Here is a 13,401-nt window from a genome sequence, read left to right on the forward strand (position 1 = left end):
GCCCTTAAAGTATTTTAATATCGTATAGTCTAAATGCGAGCTCTCAATCTTGATTGATGTAGGTGTTGATGGCGAATTGTTAGAAAAGACGTTAGCCAAAGACCATCAGATTAAATATCTCTAGTCGCATCTGAAACTTGTAACAGTAGTAGTCAAGCACGGAGACACATGTTTTCACAACATGTTATACAGAGAGACATTGTTCGAATTAATATCATGAGTTAATATAAAAGAGTTTATATTGCATTAATGAAAAGAGTTCCAAGTCATCCGCCGGGAACGCATTGCCGCTCCGCCGCACGGTGACCGTCGCCGGCGGCGCGTCGAACAGCTTCCCCGCTGTCTTGTACGTGTAGGTCCTGCACCACCACGGTGAGAAGGCCGGCGAGGCACTAGGAGAAGGCCATGCTCAGCTTGTCGACGTCGTTGACGACGGAGAAAGTCCCTCCCATGTTGTTCCTGGCGACGGCGTTGAGCACTGTGGGGTTGTAGTCGGCGCCGAACCCGAAGGTGTACACCGGCGCGTTGCCGATCTTGACGTCGACGGCGTTCCCGCCACGGTTCTGCTGCCCATCGGACATGAGCATGACGCCGACGATGCGGCCGAAGCTGAGGTTCCGGTCGGCGAGGACCTTCAGGATCGAGATTATGTTTTGTTTCCTTACCCGTGACTGAAATTTTTGCTACGTACAAGGATCTGGCAATGCAAGATTGGAAAGTGTCCGAAATTTTGTTGTTACGTTGATGAAATTTTATATCAGAAATCTTTTCTTTTTTGTTTATTTCATTTCGCACACTTCCACATATCTGATTATATATTATTCTTTGTCATAAATTTGCATCAGAAATCATTTCTTATTTTTTTATTTTAATTTTCATCCTTCCACCTCCTACGGCATCGTACGACATCGTTTGTTTCGCACGTAGAGGGGAGCGGCGGGAGCGATCCCAAAAAAGTCGCACCATCTGGTGGTCTTACTTTTGTTCTTTTTAGTTGTAGGAGATATATATGTCCGTGCTAACGCCACAGTTTTATTTTAAGGATATACATAAAAACAACCAAACAACGATATTTTTTGATAATTTAAGTCACACTCAATTGTATATAACCATGTATATTATGTGGGAAATGCTCGTCAACGGCTCCTTCCTCAATAAAATAAAACTGTCAACGGCTCCTTCCTCAATAATATTATCTACCAGATGAGAACATATTATTAGAAACTCATGTTTTGATTTGCATCACCATAAACCGTCAACGGCTCCTTCCTCAATGCCTGCAACCATAATCACGGGTACTTAATTTCAATGATACAAGACCAATTTCATATCTTTTGGGTTCTATAGCTAGAATGAGCAGCTGTGTGCATATTTACCTGAGCAACAATTAAAGTTACTGACAACACAGCCATCATCAATGCACATGCGAAGGCCATCCACTGAAAGAACAAAGAAGGAGCCAAAACTATTCTTCGTCAGTCATGCCATCAGATCAGCATAATGCATCTCAAGATTATAAGGGCTTGTTTGGTTCCTCGTGTTTTTTTAACCTGTTAAATTTTAACACCTTCAACCAAATAACTCCTAAAGCCATCCGCTTGCCCCCTCCATTGCACGTAAAATAATAAATTTCAGGTGTATATGCACAGTGAGTAAAATGGTTTATTGACATGCCCAAAAAATGTTAAAAAAATCAAGCACTTGCCTACCAATATATATTCCAAGTGCAATTGAGGAAGATTTATTCGAGAATCTAAATTGAACAGAGAGTTCTATTATAGATCACAGTTGCATAGCCTAAAAAGACTTATTTAATGAAACATACTAAATTAAGTTAAATCATCCACTCCAAGACAATTCATGTTGGATCATTTACACCAAAATAGGATTCAGTTGCAGGGCCTAAAATAAACTTATTTAATGACTAAACATACTAAATTATAGAGCTAAATCATCCAATCCTAGGACAATTCATGTTGGATCATTTAAATCACAATAGGATAGTGAAAAAAAGACACACATGTTGTATGCCTCGTGATGCTATCTCCCAGGCACTCTAAGCATTCTAATTGCCAAACAATCAAACAAGTGCGGATCGTTGAACAATCAAACAAGTGAGGATGACATGCATAATTTGGAAACTGATAATACACAAAGAATTGACTCTGCAATAATTAGGTTATCTCTGCAATAATAATAAGCATGTAGAAATTTGATTCAGATCTCAGAAGGAAGGAAAGAGTGTACCTCTTCATATCAACTGAGTAACCTCAATATAAAGAAAACAATTACCAAGATGAATGTATAAAAGAAGTTTCAGTGGCAAAGCGGATCCAAGTATCTCATGATCAGAATAAAACAAAAATGTTAAGCATCAATGCTAATGAAACCACAAATCTGCAAGGGAACCATGTATATGGTTATCACCGTACACATGAGCATGGACCAGATGATGTCTATGACCAAGAAAGGAAGCATACCACAGAAATAAGAGAAGAATGGTCAAGTTCTAATGGAAAATGTCTATATAAATAACGACAATAGAAACTTCTATATAGTATCACTCAAGCAACAAAGTTCAAGTTCTGTAGAGAAAAAAGAAAAAAAAAACATCAAGATTCAATTCATGAAAATAGACAAAATGTTTACTTCTTCGTGTGAACATTTACAATCCACAAAAGTTGCTGGGTGCTCCATCACTATGAGAGTTAACATATGGCATCTTTCCTACATTTTGCAAGCAAAGCGAAATTTCTCATAAAATGGTATGCAATATAGCAATTGTAACTCATAATGCAATAATCTAGGAACCCAATTTGTTAAAGATATGAGAACTCTCAATTCCCAAGGATTTTATTAGTAAAATAACTGAATAACAGTACAAAAATAAAGGGTAGCAGGGGCACTAACAACTACTTGGTATCTACGTGTTATTTAATTGTTTCACTTTCAAAAGAAACTTCAGAGAACCTTGCTAATTAATAGAAAATCACTTGAGGAAAATAGCCCTAGTTAGCAAAGTAAAAAGTAATCATCAAAGTGATGGCTAAAAGATGCTATCTTAAAAAAGCTAAAAAATTTACAATCTGGCCGTCATTTGCAAAGTAAAAAGTAATCATCAAAGGTGATGGCTAAAAGATGCTATCTTAAAAAGGCTAAAGAATTTACAATCCCGAGAGTCTGATGGGTTATGACATACTATTGCAACTGGTAGCAATCGTCTCATCTATAACTATAAAATAAGCTCAGTTTGTGATTTAAATTACCATGAACTAAAACTGCACACATGGTGCTTTGCCTCCCAGGAACAATGCTCTGACAATTGAGCTCAACGGCGATGCCGATGCATAGTTGGGCGTCAAGCATGCTGAGACAGTCACATATGCAAATCATTAACAACATCTGAATACCTAAAATAATTGGCAAAGTTCTCTCAGGCAAAGGTTTGGATCGATGTGAGATTACCTTGCATACAAGCGAGAATCTTCACGAGGTCGCTGGTGGGAGTGACAAGCACGCGGACGCCCTTCCCGGAATCCCGACCATCGTCATCACGCCTACCGTGTTCTCCGGGTTCGAATCCACCCCACCCAGCAACCAGAGGCAATTAGATCCAGAATCCCAGAACTCCTAATAACCCACACAACAAAATACATACGATGGGATCGGTAGACGAGGAGATCCAATGAAGGGAGCGAAGCCCTGACCTAGGTCGGTGCCGCCGCCGAGCCGAGGGCCGCAGGCCCATGACGACGACCTCAGCTCTCTCGTCCTGGGGCTGCCGCTCGGTGGACCACCCGCACCCGAAGCCACCCGAGCTGGAGCTACTTGGCACCACGCCGTGAAGAGCTGCTGCGGAGGCAACGCGCCGCCGGTAAGCCACTGAAAGAACAAAGAAGAAATTAGGAGCCAAAACTCGTCAGTCATGCCACCAGATCAGCATAATGCATCTCAAGATTATAAGGGCATGTTTGGTTCCAGCAAGCAACCGAATCAAATCGCAAATAACCATTAATTTCAACAAAATCGTCAACCTCCGATTCTTATCGAACCTTCAATTTCAACAAACCGTGAACGGTGAACCTACTATTCTTGCCTCCCAACGAAAATGAGCGACGCAACCATCATGGCGATGAGCATCAAAATCGCATCATTTTTCGCACAACAATGCCTATCTCCCCCACACAAGCACGAAACCACCAAACGAAACTCACGGCTAAAACACACAAAAGATTAGGGTAAACAGAGGGATCACGATTCACCAAAAACCCTGTCCCCAGGCCCGCCATCTCACCTCGCTTCTTGTGCGGGCGCTCCCCATCGGAGCCGTACCCTTCCTCCCTGCTACCGCCGCCGCCGCCACCTCCGCTGCCCTCCGCGGCGAGGTGCGCGATGTTCCCCATACTGGCGCTCTTCCGGATGGGCTTGTCCCCGATGCGCACGCCGAAGAGCTTGACGGGCCGCATGGTGCAGGTGCGCGCGTTGTGCCCGTGGTGCCCGCACTGCGAGCACCGTCTGGGCCCGTCGCCCGCCGCGGCGCCGATGCGCCGCCGGACCGGACGGAGCTGCTGCGGAGAAGGCCGCCTACCGCAGGGCGAGGGCGAGAGATTGGGAGAGTGCGGGACTTGGGGAGGAGATTGGGCGGCGCGGAATCAACGGTGCAGAGTGGCAACGCAAGAAAATGGAGGCCAGTGCAATCGCAGAATCAACGGCGCCATCGCGCGAGCGAGGCGAGGTGGAGGCGAGGCAAAGGGCGGACCGACTAAGCGAAAAATTTTATATCAGGAATTCTATATTTTTCTTTATTTCATTTCGTACCCTTCGATATCTCACCTCCTACTATATATGGAAGGATTCGCACGTACGGGAGCGGGGTGAGCGACACAAAAAAAAGTTGCACCATCTAGTGGTCTTACTTTTGTTCTTTTTAGTTGTAGGAGATATATATGTCCGTGCTAACTCTTATTCCAAGAAACGATGATCATTTGTGTCGGCTCTAGAGATTCGGAGAAGAAAACTATATATATATATATATGTGTGTGTGTTAGGAATGTATACAGATAAAACTATATATAAAGATTGTTACATATTCATCTATTTAATTATTAATATGGCCTATTCGTTTTATTATAGACAAAGCTTAATTATAAAGCTAAGCCTATAATAATATTTATGCTTAATATGTGTTGACGATGGATAAGCTATAAAATCCACACATTGAAACACCGTCAACAGGCCAGAAATAGTGTAAGAATGGAATAGCATAGGCATCTTTTATCACTAAGAGGTTCCACTTGTGCTCTAAGTATTTGGATGCAGGTACACTTACATTTGGGGGAAAATGAGCTCCTAGACCCACCAAGTCCTGGTCGGCCGACCTACACTTAGGGTGGTCTAGGTGTTGGCTCAATTCCAGGATCCTAAGGCAACATTTCAAGTCCATCTCGACCCTCAGATCACACTTATGTTTCTGTTCAAGGGTGAAAGATGCAGGTACAAGGATCTATGGACCCACGAGAAGAACCAGACCAAAGATAAACAATGTTGCACTCCATGACAAATGGGGACAGCAATGGAGCAAGGCTGGTGGGCCCACCTCACCAAACCTTGGTCGACCAACCGGGCTATGGTGGGACCCACCTGCCAGCTCCACTCCACCGACCTCCAGAACCTTCTAGAAGGCTCATGGTGGCCCCACCTAACAGAATGTCAGGTCGACCGACCTATGATATGAACCAACCTAAGGTCGGTTACACTCCACTGACTTTGGCAACATGTGCAGATGATCTTGGACGTCCATCTAAGGCGGTTCCAATGACGGTTTATCCAAGGATGAAAAGTGGGAAGCACATGGATCGTTGACGTGGCACCCCCTCTACTCCCCCTATAAATAGAGGTTGCATCCACCCTCTCTAGAGTGTGTGTTCCAACTTAGCTCTAGTTTTCCAGTTGTAAGTGTCAGTGTTAGTCTAGTGTGGGAGTTAGAGTTGAGTCGAGCGAAGCTCGGAGTCTCCGAGTCGTCTTCTGGAGAGTCTACTATTTCTCTTTATCTTTTCTCTTGTAAGACTTTGAGTATTTAATATATTTACTTTTCCTTTACTTTCCTAAGTATTTACTTTCAGTATTTACTTAGTACAATATTCTATTGTAGTGTCCTAGTCTGTCTTGTAGTAGTTATATACTAGCTAAGTTAGTCTTAAGTGCTTGGGTTGTTTTCTCTGCCGATAACACGGTGCTTGGACTAGGTCGTATACTTAGTCTGAGTAGTAGGAGTTAGCATAAGCGTGGTGCTTAGACTAAATCCTGCCCTTGAATACTACCGTATCAAACATGATAGCGGGCGGCGGCGAAGCGTGACAGGCCTCTACTTCCCAGTAGGTTCTATTCACGTCGGGTACGGTCTGTAGGCGCCCATAAGAAACGAGTCCGCTTGGATAGTAGTTTCGTCCTCCTATTGTAGTCGACTTCCAACAAACAAGCAGTTAAGTTTAGCGACGTTAGTGTGTGTCCGCTACTAGACTAGATTGGTCTACAAGAATAAAGTTAGAGTCATATGAGTCTTTTCTCACTCGTTGTCCTCCCACCTAGCTACACTACACTAGTTATCTTAGAGTTATCTAGAACCACATCTACCTTCCTCTACGTTTTCATTACCTCACTACCTTAGTTGATCCTAGCTAAGATAGTATTTCCCTTCCTTGCTAACTCCTCTAGCACGCTTTCCCTTGGACGAACTATAAATCACGACACCGCGGATACTCACCACGGTCGAAGTGCTACATCGGTATCTGTGCGCTTGCAGAGTCACCCGTGGTACATCTTGCGTCGTCGCTAGAGCTTAGCGTTGCTTAGTATTTCTGGAGTCGTTGCTCAGGGTAGCCTGACAACCTATCCTAGTAACAGCTCAGGCTTGCATTTAAGCAGTGCTGCTTAGGTGCCACCATTTCTTGATACTTGTCACATCTTACTCTAGCCAGTGTGCGTTAAGATTTGCCAACAATACCTATTATTGTTATATACAAATAATAAACAAAAACAAATAAATGAACTGAAAACAAAAGAAAAAAAGAACCACTTTAAAACCGGTTGGATATAGCAACTGGTGTTAAAGGGTCCTGCTACGTGGCAGCCCTGGCAGGACCCTTTAACACCGGTTGATATAACCAACCGGTTTTAAAGGGGGGCTTTGCCCTGAACCGGGACTAAAGGGTGGGCCTATAGTCATGAAAGGGCAGCACCGGCTCGGAAACCGGAGCAATAGGCCCTTCCCGACTGGTGCTAATGCCTGAACGTGCAGCAGTGTAAATAGTATTTCTTCATTACCAATATGCGGAGAGCCCTTCCATCGACCACTGGTAGATTTGTAGATTCACAACTTCAAATCACAATTATCCAATACCAGCTTGCATCCACAAGACATTCATAAAAGTGTTTCAAACAAATAGCAGAGCCCTTCGATCAACACTCCTGGTGTGCGCACAGACTCCGTGAGGATTACAACTATATAATATATCTCACAAGACAATACATTAAACAACCATTTGCATAGCACAAATAAACGTTTGGAATGAAAGCACACACTAACTCGTTTCATCTGCAGTCTGCATAGGCTAAGACTGGCAAAAACAATCAGTGACACAATTCAACAAACAGGTGGTGGGCATAGTATAAGAGACTTAATTGGAACAGAGCACACCTTACAAGGCGAGCACGAGGTCATGGAAGCCCTGGTTCACGCACTCAACTTTGAGTCGGAGATGCCCGATCGCTGTCCTCCTCCTCGTTGTCATCGTCGTGGACACCCACGCTGCCAGTGTTGCACATCACCAGCGCTCCCCCACCTCCTCCCCTCCCTACCTGTAGCATCATCGGCGCTAGGACCTGATGCAAAAGGAAGGGGTGCCACTAAGGATGGGGATTAGTGAGGGGGCGCCGTCGGATCCATAGGGCGATTTGGATCCTACCTTGGTGGGCGGCGGATCCATGGACGCGAGCGCGGGGAAGGGAAGGTCGAGCGTGATTGGTGGAGGTGATCTCGCGATCGTGATTGCACGATGTGGGAGCTCGCGCACGGGGAGGAGGCCCCACCTGCCGGCGCTGCGGGATCACAGGTTGGGCAGACGGGCGAAAAATTTTGTGGCACGAAAAATTGTCCACGTTTTGTTCTTTTTAATTGTATATAATAGGAGAATAATCTAAAACATGATGTTTGATACTCATCTCATAGGAGGTAATAAGTTATGTTATATATAGATTGCTGTTGAATTATTACAAGCCTTCTATCTATTATCTTAAAGTCAACGTTTCTTCATGAAAAGTAACAAATATATGCCCTGTGTGTTGTCAAAAAAAAAAACCCCGTGAAGCAACAACAGACGACCAAAAGGTGTCCGAGTGGAGCTACTCGAGTCCGAGTAGGTATCATCGGATCGCGAGCCCCATATATAAAGCCTGCCGTTCTTTCCAATTGCCGGCTGCATCTAAGCTCTCTCTTCACCATTCCGATCCTGCAGAGACGACGCCGAGAAGGCAGGACCGGCGAGACTGCGTCGCGCACGTACATAGCCAACGCAGAGCATCAAGATGACCGCGTCGGCGGAAGAGACCGCTGTGGCAGCTGGGTCGTCGTCCGTGCCTGTTCCCGACGACGTTTTTGACGGCGGCGTTGTTGACCTGCCGTCCTCATCGGAAGACGAAAGCGACAACGAAGGCGCGGTTCATGGCGAGGACGAAGAGGACGATCTGAGCGCCGAGGCGGACTACTTCAGCAGCGACGAGGAGGGCGACGACACTGGTGACGATGACGTCGTCGACAGCGACAGCGAATTTGAAGAGGACGATGACGAGGTGCCGAAGGTCGTCAAGAACGGCGTCGGCGAGGTGGCGGCAGCACCATGCACGTTCCTTGGGCAGCCGGCGCGGATCGCCACCGTCCAGAGCACAGTATGCTTCGTGAACCTCGCCACTTCCTCGGCGCCACCCTGTCAGTGTCAGTGTCATCACGGCGGCGGCAGCGGCGGCGAAATCATCGTCGACTACCGCTACACCCGCTTCTTGCGGACGCAGAGCGGCGGCGACGGCGTCGACATGCACATCTTGGGTCCCAAACAAGCACGTCTCCGTTTCGTGCTCCCCTCTCCTTTGGCCTCCGACTCCGATCCGGAGACAGCGACGACGGTGAGCAGCTCGCTGCGATTCGCCGGCGCCATGCTGGCATCTCTGGTCCACCCCGCCTGCTTCAGCGCGCAGCTCCAGGCGCTGTGGTCGGTCACGACGGTGCCGGTACTCGTCCCGGCACGGGCCACGTGTCTCCTGGTGACCGTCGACGTGGGCATACTCCGGCCCAGCGACTTCACGGCGGCGCGCATGTGGCGCATGTGCGAGGCGCTGGAGTCCGTGGCTGGCGAGCGCGCGGCGCTGCCCGCCACGTCTTTTGAGTTTGACATCGCCATCGAGCTCCACCTGCCTGTGCTCCTCAGGTCGGAGGAAGATGTGCGGCCGACGAAGCGGCGGAAGGTCACCGGGGAAGACTGCCCGATCTGCTGCGACGTGCTCGAGGAGCAGGGGCGCCTGGCGGCGTGGCCCCGGTGCTCGCACATCTTCCACGCCGGGTGCTTGGAGCAGCACCTTCTCAGGGGGTATCAGGAATGCCCTTTGTGCAGGAGTGAACTGAAGCTCAGCCCGACCCCCCATCATGTGGAAAATGAATACTAGAACTAGACAATGCAAACTAATTGTGATCCTGCTGCAGTAGTAAGGTCTTGTTTATATGCACCCAAAAACCCAAAACATTACAAGATACTCCATCACATCAAATTTTGCGTCGCATGCATAGAGCATTAAATAATCGCGAGACGAATCTTTTAAGCCTAGTTACTCTATAATTGGACAATGTTTATCAAATAAAAATAAAAATACTACAATATCAAAATCTAAAAACTTTTTGCATCTAAACAAAGCCTAACTTGAAAACAATGCATCAAGAATGCACTGGTTGACACTATATGCATGGTACTACCGGATGAACAAGTCCACAATGGCATGCGCGCGCCCTCCCTATCGCGGGCCGTCCAGAGCATGCTCCAAGATTTGTTCGCAGTCAACTCTCCCTTTTCCCATCTCCCATTCCCTCCCCGCTTCCCACATTTACTGTTTGTTTGTCATTCCTGTCCACACTACTTTCCTTTCCAGACTCTCTCTCTCCTTTTTACTTTTCTCCCTCACATATGTACCATATATACAGTACAACACGTACTGGGTCTTGTTTGGAGAGGTAAAAATGTTTTCGATATTATAGTACTTTCGTTTTTATTTGATAATTATTATTTAATCATAGACTAATTAGGTTTAAAAGATTCATCTCACTAATTAGGCTTAAACTGAATAATTAATTATTTTTTATGTATATTTAATGCTCTTTACATATGCCGTATGTTTTGATGCGACGGAAAATTTTGAAAAGTTTTTAAGTTTTGGGTGAACTAGGCGTACAGAGTACACCCTATCCCACACGCCACTCACCTTGCTCTGCCACCGCCCACCGCAGAACGGCGCAAACATTTCACTGACCGTACATACCAACCACCTCTATGTTACTATATTTGGCACAAAAATTAAACTAAAGCTATCTTAGGAAACTTTTTATTTTTGAAGCACCTAATTTGCCAATGCTAAATGTAGTAATAAGGAAACAAACAAATGAATGTTACCTGCGCTAGAACTCGCGCTCGTGCCCCTGTGCCACGAGCTGGACTGGCTGCTAGACCTCACGGCGGATTCCAAAAATAACTTGCCATGTATCGGGTATTACTTATTAGGTAGTCTTAGCCTTGTTCTTTTCATCCGAAGCCAAGTGGGTTGGAAGAGATCGAGGCCTTGTTTGGATGTTGTCGGATTGACCTCAATCCACATGTGTTGGAGTGGATTGGGGTGGAATTTAGTTCAAATTCCACTCCAACTCACCTCAACACATGTGGATTGATATAAATCTAACTACATCCAAACAAGGCTTGAGGTGGATTTACCCTTCGCGCCTCTTCAATCCCCTTGGATTGGGGAAAACTAAACAAAGCACATGAATGAAGTTACGTAGGCACATCAATCTCATTCTCAGTCCCATATGCAACCTGCAATGCATGGTCCGTATTATTGGCAAGCACTCTAAGCTGGTGGCCCTAGAGACATAAATATTAAAGTTAACCTCCAAACTACCCCCATAGAAGCAAAGTGACTGGAACCATGATCTTAGGTGGTGTGAAAACTTACTATGTAATTCTGTAGAGGTCCACGCTCTAGCTGCGTACTCGCATGTGTGAACTCGTCGTACTCATCTCCTTCGTCCTCTAAGGGGTCGGAGTTAGGCAAGTTGACAATGTTCTTGTCGTCAAACCTTGGCCTATAGCTTCAGTTGAGTGCTGCATGCACCACCTACGCACGATCGATGAGTAACCTTGCATGTATTCTTCAACAGCAATAAGGATCCCATGATGCCGGTCAGATATATAATGCATATCTTTCAATTAGGCCCAGTAACATATCGGTGTATCAAGTGCATGAATGACTACCTCAAGTTGTTCTCACTCTCAACCAAAATGAATGTAAGCGGTACAACAAGACGATCCTCACCATCAATGCAAGTGGCCATAAGGAGAATCCTTTTGTACTTCCCCATCAAGAATGTGCCATCAACGCTTCTCATAGGATATAATGTTTGAAAGCTTCAAAGCATTGCGGGAAGCACTAGAAAACACGCTGCAGGACAAGCCTCATTGCACCACGATGCTCGTCCTTCGTGTCCGTTTGGCATGTGAACCACTTCATGCCTAGATTGTAGTGGGTCACTGTTTTCAAAATCCTTGAAACCCTTGCATATGTGTCTTTCCAATCCCCCTACAACATCGCCAATGCCTCTTGCTTTTCCCTTCATGCTTGACCATATGGATGGCGGTAATTGGTCAACCTAATTGATTTATTGGATTAGCAAGTGGCAAATACATCTAGATTGGCATGGACAAGGCCAATTAATCGGTAACCCATGTACCTTGTCGTGCCCTAAGAGTGTTCTTTGGGAGGGTACAAAATAATCAGATGCATGTGGTTGATTCACTTTGGTGATCCTCCATTTATTCAGCTCAGTAGGAAAAGGATGTTCCCATATGCCCCATCAGCATCCTTGCTAGCACTACACTATGTATCATGTGGAAGCACACGAGTGAATGATGTTGTAAGCCATGTGGTGCCTAACTGAATAGTCCTTTAGCCATAACTTTAGGTCTTCAAGGCTATCAAATACCATAATTGATGAACTATTTCTCACTATCCACTTCTAGATCCAACGACTTCAGCCCACCCTCACTAAAAATGTCCTCGAACAATGAGGCGTCCAGAAACATGTATAGCTTCAAGTTTCCTCCTCTCATATGACATCAAGGGTTGTATAACATTCCTAGTGATGACCCCTCGTCGATTGGGGCATGCACCATTTATTACCATTGGGATGGGCAACTCCTGTGATTCCTCTATAGTTGGTTCTAGACGCTTGCTAGTTTCCACCACTCTTACACTTCCACACCACTGATAAGTCATGGTTGTTGTCATCATCATCTGAATAATCAACCCCCTCTTTGTTCATCCTCTAGTCTCTTTCCTTCTCCTCAAATGCCCCTTCATGGTAGTTGTTATTGACCCGAGCCTCTTCATACCTAGAACAATATGTGCCAGCTCAAGAATCGATACCCTAGATAGGTATAGTGTCAAGTTTCCTTGGTCAACTAACTCATAGGCCTCCTAAGTGTCTTGCTCAACTATCTCCTCTTAGGTAACTTGCTTAATTGGCTCATCTAGGGATATCTCTCATCGACATGACCCACAATGGCACTACTTACTCCTATCATAGCATTTTGAATCTCAACTCTACAGTTAGTTTCCACTACAACTTTCGCGCAATTCACTTGGCATCCCTTCTCTAATCCAACTGACCTACGTGGAACACTCATCCAATTCACATGCATACATACTACCACCTAGTACATCTAAAACCTAACCATGTCAAATCGAACAATGTATATGGCAACTAACCAAATCAAGTAGAGATGATACCTTCCACGAGTGATTTCCACCACTTGGCACTACTAGAGACGGGTATTTCCTGTCGGTTTTTATTTTTCATGTCGGTTTCATTCAAACCATCAGGAATGTTGATAACTCATGTCGGCTTGTAAAAACCGATATGAATAAGTCTGGGTATTCCTGACGACTCTTGAAATCCAATGGGAAACACCGAAAGACTCTTGACAGGTAGTCAAAACTAAGAATGGGGATGATGCTCCAAATAGATACCTGTGGTTCTTCCCTAGTCTAACATAATGAACAAAATAGACAGTTCCTTCCCTTATTTTTTCA

At 45.3% G+C, this 13,401-nt stretch overlaps 2 protein-coding genes across 7 annotated transcripts; one reads left to right on the top strand and one right to left on the bottom strand.

Moving 5' to 3' along the window:
- On the bottom strand, positions 1,051 to 8,135 carry LOC8064799. 6 transcript variants are annotated; one of them, XR_002453492.1, is made up of 7 exons: positions 7,965 to 8,135; positions 7,697 to 7,881; positions 3,466 to 3,882; positions 3,267 to 3,367; positions 2,650 to 2,727; positions 1,377 to 1,439; positions 1,051 to 1,277 (listed from the first exon to the last, which is right to left on the bottom strand). XR_002453492.1 is itself a non-coding variant. In XM_021461547.1 (7 exons), the coding sequence occupies exons 1-4, from the start codon at positions 4,464 to 4,466 to the stop codon at positions 3,273 to 3,275; spliced, it is 546 nt and encodes a 181-aa protein (XP_021317222.1). In that variant the 5' UTR covers positions 4,467 to 4,785; the 3' UTR covers positions 1,051 to 1,277; positions 1,377 to 1,439; positions 2,650 to 2,727; positions 3,267 to 3,272. The 6 variants fall into 6 exon arrangements, 2 of the variants coding, with proteins under 2 accessions (XP_021317222.1, XP_002450856.2); XR_002453493.1 differs by having other exon boundaries at positions 7,697 to 7,905; XR_002453494.1 differs by having other exon boundaries at positions 3,466 to 3,630; positions 3,708 to 3,882; positions 7,697 to 8,130.
- On the top strand, positions 8,584 to 9,807 carry LOC8064800. Its single transcript, XM_021462090.1, has one exon. The coding sequence runs from the start codon at positions 8,584 to 8,586 to the stop codon at positions 9,712 to 9,714; it is 1,131 nt and encodes a 376-aa protein (XP_021317765.1). The 3' UTR covers positions 9,715 to 9,807.

This window comes from Sorghum bicolor, chromosome 5 (genome assembly GCF_000003195.3).
Source record: "Sorghum bicolor cultivar BTx623 chromosome 5, Sorghum_bicolor_NCBIv3, whole genome shotgun sequence".
Classification (NCBI taxonomy): domain Eukaryota; kingdom Viridiplantae; phylum Streptophyta; class Magnoliopsida; order Poales; family Poaceae; genus Sorghum; species Sorghum bicolor.

Coding starts and splice junctions, on each gene's coding strand:
- LOC8064799 (XM_021461547.1), bottom strand. CDS start 4,466: ATGCGGCCCGTCAAGCTCTTCGGCGTGCGCATCGGGGACAAGCCCATC. Junction 3,570..3,707: donor CGGCGGCGGCACCGACCTAG/GTCAGGGCTTCG, acceptor ATTCGAACCCGG/AGAACACGGTAGGCGTGATG. Junction 3,368..3,465: donor GATTCTCGCTTGTATGCAAG/GTAATCTCACAT, acceptor TGACTGTCTCAG/CATGCTTGACGCCCAACTAT.
- LOC8064800 (XM_021462090.1), top strand. CDS start 8,584: ATGACCGCGTCGGCGGAAGAGACCGCTGTGGCAGCTGGGTCGTCGTCC.